The sequence below is a fragment of the Anneissia japonica genome, unplaced genomic scaffold (assembly GCF_011630105.1).
Source record: "Anneissia japonica isolate Jap-2015-1 unplaced genomic scaffold, ASM1163010v1 scaffold287998_len430063_cov162, whole genome shotgun sequence".
Taxonomy (NCBI): domain Eukaryota; kingdom Metazoa; phylum Echinodermata; class Crinoidea; order Comatulida; family Comatulidae; genus Anneissia; species Anneissia japonica.
Window position 1 is genome coordinate 278874 of NW_022695675.1, and position 19359 is coordinate 298232.

General features: G+C 35.0%; 1 protein-coding gene across 1 annotated transcript in view; it reads right to left on the reverse strand.

The window, feature by feature from the left end:
- The window catches only part of LOC117101507 (protein furry homolog), a 43152-nt gene extending 25763 nt beyond the window's left edge, over window positions 1–17389 (reverse strand). The window contains exons 1-24 of the mRNA XM_033241484.1: window positions 17273–17389; window positions 16466–16592; window positions 15541–15752; window positions 15292–15345; window positions 14992–15125; window positions 14217–14247; window positions 13168–13298; window positions 11753–12098; window positions 9929–10129; window positions 9245–9556; window positions 8540–8844; window positions 8025–8165; window positions 7073–7265; window positions 6298–6465; window positions 5577–5666; window positions 5118–5392; window positions 4433–4597; window positions 3807–3992; window positions 3552–3609; window positions 2544–2635; window positions 2192–2364; window positions 1615–1775; window positions 1038–1148; window positions 512–666 (exon numbers count right to left, since the gene is read on the reverse strand). Of these exons, the coding sequence (XP_033097375.1) occupies window positions 512–666; window positions 1038–1148; window positions 1615–1775; window positions 2192–2364; window positions 2544–2635; window positions 3552–3609; window positions 3807–3992; window positions 4433–4597; window positions 5118–5392; window positions 5577–5666; window positions 6298–6465; window positions 7073–7265; window positions 8025–8165; window positions 8540–8844; window positions 9245–9556; window positions 9929–10129; window positions 11753–12098; window positions 13168–13298; window positions 14217–14247; window positions 14992–15125; window positions 15292–15345; window positions 15541–15752; window positions 16466–16490 (3719 nt within the window). The 5' untranslated portion in view covers window positions 16491–16592; window positions 17273–17389. The remainder of the gene's footprint in view (window positions 1–511; window positions 667–1037; window positions 1149–1614; window positions 1776–2191; window positions 2365–2543; window positions 2636–3551; window positions 3610–3806; window positions 3993–4432; window positions 4598–5117; window positions 5393–5576; window positions 5667–6297; window positions 6466–7072; window positions 7266–8024; window positions 8166–8539; window positions 8845–9244; window positions 9557–9928; window positions 10130–11752; window positions 12099–13167; window positions 13299–14216; window positions 14248–14991; window positions 15126–15291; window positions 15346–15540; window positions 15753–16465; window positions 16593–17272) is intronic.
- Window positions 17390–19359: the final 1970 nt, after the last annotated feature.

Genomic DNA, 19359 nt, shown 5'->3' on the forward strand with positions numbered 1-19359 from the left:
ATGGATTTTTAAATATGGTAACTAGCTTTGCCAACTACTTCTACAGAAGCGTCTAGCATATTTGGTAAATTATATTCAAATCCATTTGTAGAATGAAAATGATGCTTACTGCATAAATATCACAATTAATAACAAAATTAATATCACAATAAACAATATCACTATATATTTATTATATGTTAAATGCATAATTAATCATAACGAATATGCATATTAAAACTATATGAAAATTCATAGGTTAAAAAAAATGTTGTCTTGTAATTAATTCATATCTTAAGTTAATTGGAGGAGTGATGTTTTGCCCTACCTGACGTGTTCCCAAATATTTGAGAAAAAAAAGTGATTCAGGTGTAAATCGAACCTATGACCTCCAGATATCTAGCCTGGTATCCTAACCACTAGACCACTAAGCTTGCACTTAACTGATCCCCAAAGTAGCAGTGGGTATTGTAATGTTATTTCCATGTTGTTTCGGTCAGGAAAACAAATTCTTAATTTTTTGGAATCTCACCTGCTGTTCAGGATGGCGGCCATTGCTTGGAAGCATCCATCAGCCACCTGCTTGTGACTGGTGTAACAACGGTCAATGGTCCAGGTCAGGAGCATGGACAGTTTAGGGTTGTTCTCAAGAAGTAATATTGCGGTCTCCTTCCCTAACTGATGAACCTAAGAAAAAAGGAGAGGGATGGATTAGTAGGCTGGTTATAATACTTGTTCTGGCAATCCTTTACTTTAGGGGGCATATATTATTTCATACATTTTTCATATATTTTTAATTCCTACAAAAAATGACATGAATAATTTCCCAGCAGTGCCAAGGAGAGGAATTTACCCACCTGGATTGGGGAATTGTGTGACTGGGTATTTTGAATTCCAAGGCAGGAAAGAGGACAGCACAGCAGAGAAGAGAAATTTCGCCAAAAGATGTGGAATTTTCAAGCAGGAGTAAAGTTTTCCAGAGGGTCCAATGGGTAATTCCTCCCAGAGAGTGGAACTGCTTATCATTACAAGTGTTAACTTGAATTTGAGTAACTTACCCGTTCATCTGGACAATCGAGGAGGTTATCCAACCAGCTATACAAGTAGCCTTCTTGATACAAAGCATTTTGATCAAAGACTTCACCACAAACCAACAATGCTGACATAGCCTAACAGGCAAAACAAATTTACACTATGTAAAATCATTCATTGGTAGTATGATTTAAAATATATATATGTAATTTAAAATCATATCAATACCTGGTAGTATGCATACAGTACATGGCAACACTTGATCATATGCATATATGGCAAGACGTGGTAATCATATGCATATATACAACACCAAAAGATCATATGCATATATAGCAACACCCAATGATCATATGCATATATAGTAACACTCAATGATGATATGCATATATGGCAACACCCAATGATCATATGGATATATCGCAACACCTGATGATCATGTGCATATAAGGCTGACTGTTATAAGGCAACACTTAATGATCATATGCATACATGGCAACACTTTTATCATATCTATATAAGGCAACACCTAATGATCATATGCATACATGGCAACACCTGGTAATCATATGCATATATGGCAACACCTGTAAATATATTTACCTGCAATGACTCCATCTCCAAGTGACTCATTTGTTCATCCTTGTAGACAGGATTGCGATCAACCGCGCCATACGTGACCCCAAGCTTTCGGCACCAAGAACCACACAGGAAGAATATACTGTACTTTGCCTCCTTGCGTAACAAATTAGCACGATTTTCAACTGAAATTGAACACAATGGATTTTTTTATTACCAACAATATTCTTGTCACTACTGTAATGGTGATGGAGATAAAAGATTGACAATTAGAAATGTTAATGAAATTATAATGAATTAAAAGCACAGACTTGAACTGTCTACAAAAACAAGTTTTTTGAAGAAAAAACTTTTATAATGCTAATGTTTTTTAAGGCATAATTTCTAGCAATTATAAACTTATGCATTAAATTTTTACTAATGCATAAAATAATTGTTTTATTCAGTCATGTATTAATTCTTCTTTATTTATTCTTTCTGTTCTTCCTTTTTAATAAATTTATTTATTTATCCTTCATTTTATTATTAATTAATACATTTATTTATTACTTCATTCATTTATTTGTGTAATATTACTGTATATAATTAGATCTTCCCATACCTGGCATGCTCCTAATAAGTTTATGGATGAATCCACTGAAGTGAAGTCTGATCTCTTGTAGGGTGGGGGAATCCTTGTCCCCCTCACTCTCCAGAAACAGTCGCATCCCGTCGATGTACTCCACAAAGATGGAGTTTAATGACTGCGAATCCTTATTCATACCCCTCACAAAACTGTATAAGATTTGAATAATTACAAAATAATATAATATTTGTAAACACATATTGCTTTTTTATTCTTAGTTGGCAAAATATCAAAATGGTACTCCGATGGTTACCATATTTAAGTCCATGTTTTCTTTGTTCTGCTTACTTAACTTTTAACAAATATACAATGTTCTAATTTAGCATACCTTTCCTTGAAGACCCCATGTTCTGCGAGAAGCTCCAATACACGGATGAGGTGCACACGCAAAAAGTCACGCCTTCTCCTCCGACGCATGTTCTACAAAAAGTAGGTACATAAAGTAATCAGTGGCATATTTCATTTCATTTCATTTATTTCGTCCAAAAAACATTAAAATTGACAAAAACAAGAAAACAGACAGCAAAAAAACAACACTCAGTTGGCCGGACAGGATTGCCAAAAAGTGAACTGAATTACTGTCTAGTGGCTCTCCGATGCCAATGAATGGTGAAATCTGATGGTGTATTAGGGTAAAGTTGGACCTCAATGATTAAGTGACGGGGAATTAGGTGGAAAAAAAGTTGGGAAAAAAGGTGAAATGAGGCATGCCGTGGCGTAATGGTTAAATTGTCGCACAGGCCAGTATTGAGTAAATGAGCTATAAAATATGGGAGCTCAAAAAATTGCCTAAAAATCCAAATTTGCATTTCACTATAACTCAACAGTTTAATGTCTTATTAATCATGTACCAAAGTATTAGTTCTGGTCAACAAATTGTTTATTTAACGTTATTTTGATAGTTCATTCTATTAAACAATGTATGCACAAATAACTTTGATAGGCAATTACTCAAAATCCTGTTTATCTTGATTCTAATAGTACTGTACTTTCACTTTCAAATAACTTAGGCTTGAAATGTCCAATTTCAATGAATGACCCCTCATTTTAAAGATCACATACTCAGGTATCTGAAAATACCAATAACTTGAATTTCAATTTTTGCTACAACTTAGGCGTTTTGCACCAACATGCCTCAAATTATATTTTCTTTTTAACTAATTCTGCATAATTTATTTGCTTGGCGAATTTCCAGTAAAAGCGAAGGGTGGGGGGAGCATTTGAGGAGGCACAAGCTTTTTGGAGAGCCCTCAAACCCCCATAGGTGCACCACTGCCAATGTCATTGTATTCTATGTATTCATATTAAGGTGAACACAACCTATCTATTTTCTTACCTCTTGTTTCCGTTCAATAGCGTCTCTGATTAACGGCTGCAATTCATCCATCAAATCCCTTTGTAAGATAAACAAAATATTCATTACTTAACTTAATGCTCTATTTGCCTATATAAAAATATGACATCATCCTATCCATATATGGAAGTGCCATGACATCAACATGCCCATATATGGGTAATTTATACACATTAATTGTCACATACAATTTAATGGTGTGGTTAGAGCAATGTATAACTAAAGGATTTTCAATACCTGAAAGCATAAGCATTTGTCCATCCTAGGCCTGTGACAACAGCTTCGCGGATATCCGTGTTCTCACACCGTAGTAATGGCACAAGGTATTTATTGAAGAGCGTACTGGCAGAGTTGCTGCCAATCATTGTTGCCATCCTAAGGTCCTGACGATCAGCTGGAGCTAAATTGTCTGGTGGTGAGTACCTACGAGACCAACGTAAAAGTGTTAGCAATAGCAATGGCGATAATATGCGTTCACAGTACTACTATTAAAAACAATGCAAGACTCACTACCATGTGGACATCAGAAAGCAGAAGAAAATGAAGACTATGAAAAAAAAAGAAGGAATAAAGAAAGGAAGAAGCAGTGGCCAAAAAGAAAGAAGTACTGCAGAAAGACATTAAAATACTTTCTTTCATTTTAAATTTATTTCATTTGCACCCAATGGATAATGATTTATAAAACAAGTCTCTATACGAGGCTTAGAGAGTATTTTTTTCAGTCATGAGACAAAATTTACATGAATTGAACCCAGAATCATGGTATTAGAAGGCGAGCACCATACCCACTAAGCTATTCCACTTGACAACATATACTGTCATACATTTTCATATTTTAGACAATCCAGAAACAGATGTTATACCCTGTTGGTTCTGGTGAGAGGCATCGTCTTGGCGTTTGGTAGCCCGTACTTGGTGGGGCACAGCTACAAGCGAAGACGAGGTAGTTCCTCCAAAGAGCTAGGTTGCCATCCATCATTGTAATGGTCTTCTTTGCTCGAATCGATATACGGCTATCGGATGGTGCACTGATAACGATTTAAAAACATAATGGAGTTAAACAATGGAGTCATTTGTGCATGTGTAATTTAAACTTAAATGCATTTCATATCATTATATATCATTATCATTTTTCTTCATGAGCTTTGGTCACGATGACTAACGGTTATCACAGTAATCAGGGAGATGTGATCATGATTCATGGTGATCACAGTGATCTGGGAGCTGTGATCGCGACGACTCACGGTGATCACAGTGATCTGGGAGTTGTAATCATGATGATTCACAGTGATCACAGTGATCTGGGAGTTGGGATCATGATTCATGGTGATCACAGTGATCTGGGAGTTGTGATCACGATTCATGATAATCACAGTGATCAGAAGAGTATTGCATATTCATGAGAAAAATAATATATGAACAATAAAATGGTACTGCGGGGTTTATTTTCCCTTTGTATTTATATTGTATGTAGTTTAGTTGATGATGTTTAACTATAGATGTAAACTGTGAAATAAAGAGAAATGAAATTTTTAAAAAAGTATTCACCTTGCATCAATATTGGAATACAGTTGACTTAATCTATGGTAAACAAATGGCCAAGCATTGTAGACAGCCGTAGGACAGAAATGGGGCAAGAAATCACTAGCAAAGAAGCTGGCTAGACACATGATCCATGGGTTGAAGCCACCCATACCGTATGAAGCTAGGGCTTTGTTCAAGCTATCGTTGGGTGTCGTCTCATACGAGCTACCAGACCAGGTGTTAATGGAACGCTCAACAAGCCAGTGTAGGTCGATGCTTGGGGTCGCTATAACAGCTGCCTAGAGAGATATATGAAAAGAAACATTTGAAACTGTTTAGAAAAGCAATTGGAATGTTATGCCCAAAGAATGTAAATAGAGACAAGTGCACATTACATTAATGAAACTGGTATGAAAAGCATTGTTATAGAAGATAGGCTAAAAGTTCAGTAATTTTCATTTGTTAAAAACCCAAGATACCTACTCTTTCTGCTGGTGGTAGCTGATTCAGAAAGCTCTCAACAATTGTGGCACATGCTCTGTCTATGATGTCAATCACAGCATCATCATCCACCTGGACAAGCACAAAAAAAACAAAAATAAATAAAATTTGCATAATGTCAAAGTCAATAATAGTAAACAAAGCAGATGAAATGTATGAATGTGCACAATAGTGTATACTTATGCATGATTAAATATGAATACATTTGAATAAATTTAAACACCAACATAATTAAATATGATTAAGTTGGAAAGAATTTGATACAATATTAATAAATTATAGTCAACATCAATGACTTTAATTAACATCAGTGATTTTGAAAAAAATACATATATAAAGGAAGACATATGTGGCAAAGACAAGCCAAACCAGTCACTTGTCACAAAAATCGATTTTGAGTTATTAATACAGTGTTAGAGAGTAAAATAATAGCTATAAAATGGTAAAAAAATCATTCAAATCGGACATCTCCTTATGAAGTTACAAGCATTTAACCACACAGCTGTTTAAAGAACAATATATGAGAAGGAATTTGACATTCCAGCATGTTTTGGCCATTTTCTTTGAAACACGATTTGCGACGAGTGACTGGTTTGGCTTGTCTTTGCCACACATACTCTGATTTGATGTGGGTGTTTATCATCTGATGATCTTTACATGCAAATTCAGATAAAAAAAAATTTCAAATAAAATCTAATCTTACCCTAGAATAACCAAGAATACCAAAGAGCATTCTGACTTCCTTCAGGAGAACTACCGCAAGACGTCTTGTGATTGGTCGACAGCTGCAAAGGAACACCAATGAGAACCCTTCTACCATGTTGAGAGTGTTCGCAAAGGGGTTACGCTCATAAGGTGCCCTGGACAATGTCTGCTGCACAAAGAAAAACAATTTGGAATAATTTTATAATAATCATAATAATTAACATAATCTGCAATTAAAGAAACAATATACAAATTGCTTATCTTTATATGGTCAACGTAGGTGGCGTGTTATTACTGTCACAGACTAACAGTCATGACAACATAGAAAAACATATCTTTATAATTATGATATATAAATTAATCTCAATAAAATGTATTAAAACCTTTCGTTCAACGAAAAATCTTTTTAAACAGTTAGTAAAAAATTGCTGGGTTTTAGCAATATATCTGAAAGTTTCATCACACTGATCTCTAATGCTATAGCATAATTAACTAAACAATGAACAAAAAAAAAATCAAATTTTCATGAATAACGCAGCGCAACGAGGCATGCGTAAGGAATCATTTTTAATGGTGTTCAGCAGACAGCAAGGCACCATCAAATGCTCACAGACAGTGGAGATGGACTCATTGGCCAACAGTCGTACAACTCAATGTGTGCACGGCTTTAGTTATTATTTAGTAATTAAAATAAAATAATATTAAAATACTTCAATACTTGTAAGTGTCAATAAAAATAAAATAAATAAATAAAATGAATATTAGAATATAACCTTTTCCTCTTTGCCGAGTTCCGACGTCCTCCACTGGGACAGCAGCTGTACCAGCATCTTGAGGGAGTTCTCCAGTATCAGCGGGAACGTATCGTGGACCTCAGTAAGGACGAAGTGGACGAAATAATGCATGATCTCCTCCCGCCATTCCACCAGATCCATCATCATGTTCTGAAGAGCGGTAAATGCTAGCCTGTAGAGGAAGTAGTAAGAATTATGGGTAATCACATACAGTACATTACACTATGAGGTAGCAGGACAAAGGAAACAGCTTATAAACAACACTATTCCCCTAGTTTTCAAATATTCCAAATCTGTATCTTATTACCCATTTGCAATTACTTCTTTAAACACCTCATTCTACAATTCATTTGTAGAACATATCTGGCTTTGAAAGCTTCCATAGCTGATACTTCCTTTATAAATATAGAAACTTTAGTTCCATAAAAGTTAGAGAAAAAAAATAACCACCAGTCATATTCATTGGATCTGAGCACATGTTAAAGGAAGATTCATTTCAAATATGCATTACCAAAATATAATTGAACATTGTTTTCTTTTTGCTCTTTGAAAAAATTAACACACTTTATCTGCAGAGTAAATAGTACAGTACAACCTCTATTTAGGGGACATTTTCTTAACAAGTGTGTAGCATGAACAGGGTTGAGCATAGTGTTAAAAAGAAAAAGTCCCCTTGTTAGGAGTGCCTCGCATGAAGGGGTTCTAAGCTATTATAAATCATTTTCTTTTTGTCTGTATAAAAGACTTACACACTTCTATTACACAATAGTACAGTAACCCCTATTTAGGGGACATGTTCAGGGCCACAACATTTTCCGCTTTTGTGTGCTATGAATAGGGGTTGAGCGTAGTGATTAAAAAAAGAGTCACCTTATTTAGGGATGACCCAAAGTGGTTCGACTGCATTGTAAATTGAAGACTCTATACTTACCCTCGAAGTTCTTCATCACGATGCACGGTCAACCGTGAGAGTAACTCTAGCAGTGCCGTACGGCTTAGTCCCTCGGGAATTAGTCGCGGAATGGCCGCTACACACGTACGAAAAAGCTCAATTTTCAGTTTACGTTCACCTCTAAAAAAGTTTTAAAAATCAGCATGAGATAATGATAGATAGAAATGGTTAATATTATTTTTATTATTATTTAATTAAAATTATATTGGATTAAAAAATCCACAAAGTTTTAACCTTGATTATGTGTTTCAAAATATTTATTTAAAAAAACACGCGTATGAAAAAGCTCAATTTTCAGTTTACGCTAAGCAGTTAAAAAAAATGTCAGCATGAGATCTTTGAATAAAGTACAGATTATTATAGATAGAAATGGTTAATATTATTTTTAATTAATATTTAATTAAAATTATATAGGATTAAAAAATCAACAAAGGTTTAATTGATTATTAATAGTGTTTCAAAATATTTATTTAAAAAAAAAATGATATGCTTACGTCATCACATCATCAGATTCCTTGTTCACACATTGCACATTAGTCATTAATAGAGGGCGCCCTACTTCACGGTCCAGCATCTGTAAAATTCCGTTGAGCGCTTTACAGACAACCGGGTAGTATGTTATCATTCCAATAGATTTGGCTGCTTCTTCTGTAAGCTGTTTACTAAGAAATGTTTTCTTTACACGTAGTGTGTTTCCAGATGGCATCACACTTGTCGTAGCAGGCATTGGGGGAGTGCCATCCTTCTGTTGACGGCTGTCTGCTATTACGAGAAATGCCCTCAAGCCGATGTTCATTCTCTATAAATGACGGAAAATAATGGTAAAATTAGGAGGTAGCTTGCTGCTCATCTTCCAAAGGCTTGATAATATTTCACATAAACATTAGGTGGCTAGTTCTAAGAAAACAATTTATGTGTATGGTTTTCTTATATATCCAGAAATTGTCACATAACTAATGCTTAATTAGAATCCGTCTAGTAAAAAAATTATAATATATTACACTGCATTTTAATTTATATTTTTCAATAAACAGAATTTTGTATTCAAGTTTTTGATTTGAGTAGTTTGAACTGCGCATGCCCATATTAAGGTCAATCGACATAAACAAACATACACACAACATAGGTTTACGTTGATTGACCTTACGGCATGCACAGTTGAAACTAAGAAGTGGCTTATAGATTCTTTATTCCTTTACCTCTGGACAGAGGACTCTTGACTTTGGTGCACTACCACCACTGCCAACACCGACCAGGTCAAAGATCACATCCCGTACGGCAAAGTCCAGCTTTTCTTGCGAGATGAACTGTATGATCTTGACAAAGATGAAAAGAGGCGTGTCTCGTGGAACAACATTACGAGATCCCCTGGGAAACAAGCTGTTGACGATGCTCTGCAGACGGATGTTTGTCGTGTTGTTGCTCTCGCATTTGATGCGTACCATGTAAACCCAGAGCAGGCGGTACAGTGACTCAAGTGCAACGCGGGACATCTTAGCCTCCTTCTGGTGCTGCTGCAAGAAAATATAAGGCTGTGGGTATTCTGTAGTAGACTCAAAATACACAAATCAGAAGTGATTGTGGCTATGTCAATAAGATATTTACCTGGATGAACTGACTAATTCCCACTGTTCCTTTAAGTACACCCCTACAGCAAAAAATAGAACGGTCCAATTTTTCCAAGCATGTGACTGCACGCAGGCTCAAGCATCATCCTCATTCCTTTGTCGTCGTCAAATGAGCGATGACCACACCTACGGTTCTAGTTTTGTCATTGGGGTGTTCTTAAAGGAACAGTGGCAATTAGTTTATCCAGGTCAAGTATTCACAAAGCAGACACAAGTTCCGCCATTAGTCTTACCTTAGCTCCCCCTTTATCTTACCTTTAAATGAGATAGACAGATAGTTAAGAAGTAGTGCCAATTTGAGAGGAAGAACTGTTTCTGACTAACACACAACAGACATGTGACCAGTGGGAAGTATGCTAATGAATGCTTCTTCTTGCTGCATGGATCAAGAACAGTTTGGTAGAGTTTTTCCACAAAGCTTTTCAGCACTGGAATATTGACCTCATGTTTGACACACTGAAAAAAACAAAGGAAAATTATTTTTATTTATTCAACAATAATAATTAAATATGATACATATATTTGTATTTACTTAATTAATCACTCACTTATTGTAGATACTAAATTATTATTATTATTTTTATTATTAACATTATTACTATATTATTGTACTACAGTTTTACGTCACGATACCATGTGATAATACTCTGTTGCTATCAGCGACACAAAATTCGTTCAACCGACGCATTTTCTCCACTGACAAACTATTGATCCCAATTTTTAACGTAATTATTAAGAAGTTGTATCTTAATTTTTCTTTGTAAATTGATGATTAAATGTGTTTGATAACTAAAATAATGCGAGCTTTTTGTGTTTTTAGTACATTTTTATGGTAAATTATTAGGTTTTAAAATGCTTATTCCAGAAAGCCTATTCTAAACCACTAAGATTATGAAGTCATTCAGGGGTAATGAACAATAACAAATGTCTGGTTGACAACAAGAGGGCGCCACATAGTGTTGTGAGGACACGACTGTTGTACTGTATTATTGATGTATTAATTGAATAATAATAACAACAACAACAATAACAATAATAATAATAATAATAATAATAATAATAATAATAATAATAATAATAATAATTTAGTATGAAATATAATAAATGAGATACATTCATAATATATTTTTTGTATTTTTTTTAAATATATGTTAATTGAATAACAACAACAATAATAATAATAATTTAGTATTAACAATAATAATAATATATTTTTTTGTATTTATGCAATTATAACATCAATAATAACAATAATGTTTACAATATTAATAATTTAGTATTAACATTTTAAATATGTTACACTTTATAAAAAAGATTAATGCAACAGTAGTAACAATGATGACAATGACAACAATTAATAATAACAATAATTATCATATTTGTTGACAATAATAATAGGGTCATTCCGTGCCAACTCAACAAATGGGATGGCTGGGTACCGTCTCAGATTTTCTTGAAACTCGGATATAATGTGCACCAACATGTCTCACGAACAAACCCAAAATTTGACTTGCCAATTCCAAGTCGTTTAGAAGTTACGGCCATTTGAAATTTAAGGGTCATACCCCTTTTTAGCTATCAATTATGACATATTTGTAAAGTTGCATTTTCAATTAGCCATATCTTCAAATAGAATAAAGATAATTAACTGAAAATTGATATCTAGACTAACTTTTGGCTGTAGAACAGGAATATAACATGACTATTTTTTTTAAATATATGTTAATTGAATAACAACAACAATAATAATAATAATTTAGTATTAACAATAATAATAATATATTTTTTTGTATTTATGCAATTATAACATCAATAATAACAATAATGTTTACAATATTAATAATTTAGTATTAACATTTTAAATATGATACACTTTATAAAAAAGATTAATGAAACAGTAGTAACAATGACGACAATGACAACAATTAATAATAACAATAATTATCATATTTGTTGACAATAATAATAATGACAATAATGATTTGCCATTTTTGAGCTAATGAAAATACACATACGAACAAAATGTGTGATGAGTTAGTGGATCATATAAATCTTAACATTATAGAAATATGAACTTACTGCAGCTACCGGAATAAGAATTTCGACTAAAAGTCCAGCGAGGGCGTGCTTTATATCCTTATCCTTGAGGTCAACAAAATAATTTGCGCAATCATGAAGCAACTTGCAGGAGGCTTCAAAGTCGTCCATAGTCATCATTTTCACGCGGTAGAATTTCATGCCCATAATGAGGCTGATGATACTCTGCGTCGTCTGCACGTTCTGAGGCTCGGAACGAAGCTCTTTCAGCTCCGACAGGAAACGCTTACGCACAGACATGTACCGTGTTTGCGCAACGACCCCTAGCACCTCAGCATAAAGGTCAGCAATTATGTGGAAATTTTCGGCATTTGGTCCAGCTTGTAATCTATAAAAAATAAAAGAATTATTTCTATGTTTGTGGATATTGTTATTCATCCAGGTAAATATAGTATTAATACAAGGAATTAAATAAATCGTATCTACTGGACTTATTTGTTTATTCATTAGCGATATTCTGTGGCTAAATGCTGCTGATGGTTTGAGAGGCGAGGGGGGTCAAGGAGGCCATTTACGTCAAACGGGAGAAGCCATCACTCAATCAGGGAGGTGGACTTCGGCATAACTTGGTGGGGGCGTATAGTTCTGCTATAAAGAAAATCCCATCAAGATTTCTCTCAAGTTCCACCTGTGACATTTCATCTGACATCACAAGTCAATGACCTTTAGCCACAGAACACCAGTTGGCCTGATGATGCGTCCTGGATTGGACGTGAGATATCGCTATTGAATAAACAAGCAAACCCAGTAGATACGACTTTATTTAATTACTTGTATTCATAAGAGTTATTTCTATTAGTTTTGAGACGAGACTTTTGTTATACGTTGTTTTGCGAACTTATTTTTCAAAAAGGTCGTCAGAGGGCGAAAAAAAAAATTAAAATAAAATGTTGTTCTCTTATTTAGCAAGTAGTTTTGCCAAATATATTCTGAGGAAGGAGAAAATAATATAATAAAATTTCATTGGTGAATGTAAACAGTGTAGTAATGGGATGGTTAAATGCTTTAAATATTATCAGGAAGAAATATACATAACTTTTTTTTTGAGATTCAAGGCAGCAACAGGCATAATCAAAATTAAGGAAAACTTTAATTTTTTCTTTTTGTGGAGAAAGGTGCGTCAATTGTTCAAAAATAAAATGTTATTTTTATTCGAAATTATCATTATTGGCGGGTGCCAGGTTCGCTAAACAGGGTATAAAAAATGATACTAGGAAAAGCATCTTGAAAATTGCATAATCCACTATAACATGATATAAAAAAAAAAAAACTGAAACAATTTTTAACAATGATAATGAAAATAATTATTATGATTTGATCTAATCCGTGTTTAATAACCATAGAGCACAGCTGAAGCTGACTTCAGAAAGTAAAACATAAAGAGAATGGCAACTTACACTTCTCTATGTTTGAAATGCTTGAAGGCAAGTGTCTCAATGTGGACAACCATCTCATCCGGTACAGGGTGGACTGGAAGCTGTTTAAGAACCTCTATCAACACCAGACAAAAAAGAAAATCCACAGCAAGCTAAATCAACAAAATTAAAAAAAAAAAAAAAAAAAACATAATTAACAACATTGTGATAACAAAAATAAAAATACCATAAATGTTTCAATATGCCTTTTTCACAAAAGCCCTGTCCATTATATCCAATTTCATTGGACAAAAACATGTGACATATGCCTAAATATGGTCATGATGACACCACATCATGACCATATATAGACACATCATGACTATATATGGACATACAACAGTTTTTTTGTCAAATAAAATTTGATAGTCTCGACAGGGCTGCTAAGCGCCACTCTTATTGAAATATACTATATTTTGAATAACTATCAATTTATATAAAAATCATATAAAGATTAATTTGGAGAGCAGCTTAGCATTTGAAGGGCAGCTTAGCTCAGTTGGATATTCTGGTGGTAGCCACTGTGCGTGTGCACTGAACCGTGTAGATCGCTAGGTCCCCGGTTCAATTCCCATCGCTGCCTCTCCTTGTGTTTCAGCTAGAGGGATGAAATACAACTTACAATAGCGCATCGTCTTTTGGATAAGACATTTAAGCCGTCGGTCCTGGGTGCATTTATGTCCCATGTGTATGTTAAAGAACGCAGTATACCCTTCTTAAAAGAGTAGTGGATCGTCTCCCGGTGTACTGCCCAATCACCACCAGAAGGACCCCACTGGAAATAATTCTTCTTCTTGATTTTTGTGGGCTATCATTGGTGTTACACCAAATAAATTCAATCCAATCCAATTTAATTTATCAACAATTAATTTTTATATAATATTCCTATTGCACAATTTAATTATGTCATAGACATATAAACTTAAGTCAAGATTTTGAGAATAGTAATTTATGATGAGATGTTGGGAAAAAAATTTGGTTTTAAAGAATATGAAATATTTAATGCATGAAGAATCGTCAATTAAACTTACATCACGCCTCTCTGCAAGGAAATCCTTTTCACTAAAAAACAAAACAGAAAACATCAGGCTCGTATCCAGGGGGGTTTTATGGTTCGGGAAAACCCCCCTTTTCTAGCAAACCCCCTCTTTAAATTTCCCAAATAAGTCCTCTAACCCAACTAATGCACTGCAGACCCACCCAGACACAAACATTTTCAAACATATCTGCTTTTATAGCATTATTTAGACCTATAAAGCACAAAAATCCTCTTGCTTTGGGGGTTTCGCCGATCCCACCGGGGCTTCCACTGTGGACCACACGCCCAGAAAATCCCCCTTGGAAGAACCTGGCTACAGGCCTAAACATTTATTAACAGTATGTAGTACAGTTTTTCGACTTAGCATTATCATGACTGAAGACAGAGAATTGTGGCAGTAGGCTGTGCTCAACCGTGGCTTAACTAGAAGTCTTGAAATGGTGGGGAGTTGTGCCTATGGGGGATGCAAAGCTGGAGTGGGGGCTTCAAGACCTGACAGGGGACCTAAGTGGCAAAATAGGGTGATAAACTACTTGAGCGTGATATTTTTGCTTCAGATATTTTCAGTGGGGAGCCAAGCATCTGTTTTTTTAGGGGGAAGGGGAGCATGCACCACTGGGGCTCAGAGGGTGTCAACCTACGCCCAGGGAATCAGTATATCCACAGATGCATCAAAGCTACTCCGGTGTTGGTAATAAACCAGTAAAGAAGATCCCTAAATTAAAACTGAAATAAGGAGCATAAAAGAAACCAATCTTTGTACTCACCCTTTCGCCTGATTCTTTGTTTTTTGTCGCTGACTCGAGCTGTCATCCTCGTTCTGAAGGTCGTACCATTCAAACAGCGTCTTCAGTAGAGATGGAAGACAGTGCTCGGCAACTGCACTCAGTGAACTTAGCAACTATTTAGAGAATTAACAAATAAGTTAAATTATGTATATTTTGACAACATGAAGTAATACAAACTATTAATACAATAGAAATTAAAGTATTTGTTTAACAATAACAATAGTACTAATAATGCAATCTAAAAATGATAAAATAAAAAAAAATAAAATATTTTTTCACCTGATCAAATTGTGGGTCTTCTCGTCTCTGTAGTGACTTCGCTAGAGGGCTTTCCTTTTGGGAAAAAAATGTTTGTAAAATTAACATAATTTTATATAGCTCTTTCCAGTTTAAAGTGACAAATCTATTTGATTTGCCCATATTTGGGCATGATTTTGACATCATAATGCCTACATATAGGTGTGACATGACATCATCAAGCCCATATATGGGCAAAAAACACTAAACAACTCTAAAACAGTAACTTACCAGTGATTCTCCCATCACCTTCTCAATTTTCCTCTCTGCTTGGATGGTAAACTCTGCAAATAAGCTCTGCAGTACATATTGCCCTGGTTTGACGTTGGTGTCGATTGATATGCTAAGGCTAGAGGGAAAGGACTCCAAGTGGTCTCTCTCCATGATCCATGGCAGGGAGAGTGTGTCAGAAGACGTGCTGGTCGCCAGGCTAATAGTAGAGCCTGCAAGTTGAGGAAAAATGTAGAGGGTTACATTGGAATACATTTCTTAAGGGGTTTATGCACTTAAATATTCTGAAAAACGAGGTACATTATGTCTTTCCATTTTATAACCTTCCCATTTCCAATTGGACGTTGAAAGGGGCTGGTGGGAAATGATAATCTCTGTTATCCCCTCACCAGTGGCGTAATGCCTATGCACTCTTCTGGGGAGGTCTGCAGGGCCCCCCACCCCTAGGGGCCCTACCCATGTCCTCGATCTATCACCCTGACCCAAAAGAGCTTTTGATAATAACAGCATAATGTGTCGCTGACATCAAATGCAGGGCGTATATCATATATCCAGTGACGGATGAAATTAAGAGGTGGGCAGGCAGCCTGTCTCTCCCCCCCCCCCCTAAATTTTTCAGAATTTATTTAATGGAGTTCCTGGGCCCCCCTCTATTCATTCTTAGATCCACCACTGATGATATATCATTTATTTCATCCTTAAAACACATTTAGAATACAAAGACAAACACTGAAAAAAAAATGAGCACATCTAAAATCCCACAATGGAATTGGTGACCAGGACCCAAAAATGGTCTCCAGACACAGAAAGTGACATGACACCCAGGCCCAGAGTTACACTATGCCCCACGCCTTATTAAAATTTTGAAATGAAATATGGTAACTAATTCAGGAAGTATCAACAGAAATATTGTATTATACTGTACCTGTCTTATCACTTGTTGTAGACATCTTGATAGCTTTCTATGGTGTCTTCAATTCCATGTTTTGCTTGATGCCATCTTATTCTTGTTGATGGCCTGGTTAGGCCCAGATTGGCAGCACTACTTAACACCTGTAAATAAGTATAGTTTTCCAAATTTACTGAGTTTTAAACCTGTCAAATTGTAAGGTATAGTCCCCACTCCTGATTTCCACGTAGATGTTGCAGAAAATCAGGAAGAATGTATTAATATGATGCAGTAATTTACGATTCTCTGCACCACTTTTCCTAGTGATTTTCCAAGCAAATTTGAGCTGGTTTTTGAGGGTACTGTAATGTAAGAGCAAATAGAAAAGTTTATTGGAATATCACTCCCGGGAAATATTGAACGCCCTCCCTCATCAATTTTTTTTTTTTTTTTTAAAGAGTAATATCTAATATTTTTTTCTATGTGCCCTAAAGTATATCATCCGCATAATTAAAAAAGACTTTACAGTAAGGATCTAGTAGTATTAGTAGAACTACTACACAAGGCCAACATAGGCCTAGGCCTATCCTTGGCCAGATGTCAAACCAACAAAGGGCCATTGGACCTACCAAGCCTCAAGGTCTTACTGACGAAATGAGTCATGCAAAATAAATATCTTTCTCAAGCTGTCCCTACTGTACTGAGGCCTGCCTAGCTAGGCCTAGGCAGGGCTAGCCTTTGTCATTGTATGGCTGACAGTCAGAGAGAGCTAAACAAAACTGGCATGAAACTCAAAGCACGATTAAACGCGGCTTCATTAAAATGACATACTGAAATATACAAACCTTACTATAAATACAACAAAATCTCTGATAACAGGAAAGAACAACGACAATTTTTCATTTTACGCCTTATTAATTTTAATAATGGTGTTTCCACTATTTTTAATATAGCGTCCTCTACGAAATTCAATGATAAACCGGGAACCAACGGAACCAAACTTTTTAGAAAGAGGGCGGCGGACTGATATTATCTGTTATTAGGTTTTACAGTAATTATTTGTTGGCATAATAAAGAGGGGGAAGACTGAAATGTACCGATATCAGGATAACACTCCTGCATTGATATCGGTATTGTTATACTCCTATACAACTTTTTAACATTATTGTTAAAATTAATTGATTCTTTAAATATTTTATTCATAATTTAATTCATTTACTAACAATTACTGTAGATCATTTTCAGCACACGCATTTATTTGACATTTTATCAAAACATAATTACTACCCTCTATAATTACCGACTACGTAAACTTTTTTATAAAGCATCATTCGTTGAAACTATGAAAATAGATAATCATTATTAAGTACTTTCTCGATTAATTACTTACTTTAAACTGATCTGTAGGTAGTTAAAACGCTCAATATTTCTCTCTTTCCAAAACGGTTGTTATGCTTCTGGAGACCTTTGCCAGCCATGGGACAAGAAGAAGACAGTGTCGGGCTTAGTACTAGGCTACTAGTACCTACTATGGCATACATTAAGTTGTGTCGGAAGATTAGTAAAAGCAATATAAACACTTTATTTACACATTCCTGTATAACACCATTTCACAATTTTGATTTTAATTTGAAAGTAAAATTCAAGAGTAAAATTCAGTCTAATTTAGAGCGGATCCAAACTTTTTTAAACGTGGTGGGGGTGGGGGCACAACAGTTTCAGAATAGAAAAAGTGAGTAGCACATAACACATTAAAATTATTAAACTTTAGTGGCAAAACATGGGGGGAGAATACTTTCCCCTGGGCCCCTAATCGATGAATAATTTAACTACAATACTTTATGTCACATACTTTATGTGAATATCAGAACATCAAACTTCTTGTAGACTCTACGATTTCAATCAATGCTTTTGCTGCTTATTTTAAGCGACTGAAGTGTGAAGTGAAAAGAGTTTTCAATCTGGCCAGAAATCGGTGCTATAGCAAGGCCGGCAGAACCAGGGGGGGGGGCGGGCCCTCCCCCACTTTTTGGCAGAAAATGTATAATGTCTTATGGAGATTTTATTATAATCGGGAAAAATTCAAGAAAAGAAAAAGGGAAGAAGGAGGAGAGAGAGGGGAAAGAGAGTGTTTATCCAGTCCCCGACCGTAGATTTTCTAGCAACTCTCATTGGCGGATCTGGGGATCAGAGGTCCTGATACCCCTCGCTTGGGAAAAAAAATAAAATAAAAATAAAAGGAATTCTAGACCCACCTTTTCAGACCCGTGAGCTGATTTTTTTTTTGTTGTGCTAAAATAAGAAAATTCAATTTAATTTTTAATTAATATGTTTTCATATTCCTTTTTTATTTCTTCCATTTTTATAATTTTAATTTGGTTTTATGCCTGGTGCTGTACTTTTTATTCATTCTTTCTTGTTTATGTTGTGAATTTCTTGAATTTTGGTGTTCTGTATTTAAATCTTTAAGCAATTATTGTAATATACCCATATACAGTCTTTTGGCTGTCTGTTTGTAATTTTTAATTCATATTTTTATCTGAATAAAGAATAAAGACCTTGAATACAAAATTAGTCGGGAAAGCTAATTTCCCGCAATCTAGGAATCAACATTTTCTCGAATGGGGACCCCCGGCCCCCTTTTATTTTTCGGTTCATCGATTTATGGAAAAAAATAATACGTATGTAAAGCATGTATACCGGTACAAACATAATTGGCCTATTTACTGTAATAAGAATGAGAACAATTTATCTTACCGTTTTTAAGGGGAAAAACTTGAATTTTGAAGAACTTTAATAAAAAGTCATTAAAAGACACTTCAGAAGTCGGGAAAGCTCATATCCCACATTTAGAAATCAACATTTTTTCGGGGAGAATCCGAACCTCGTTTCTCTTTGGGGTTTATTGATTCATGGAATCGTTTTCAAGA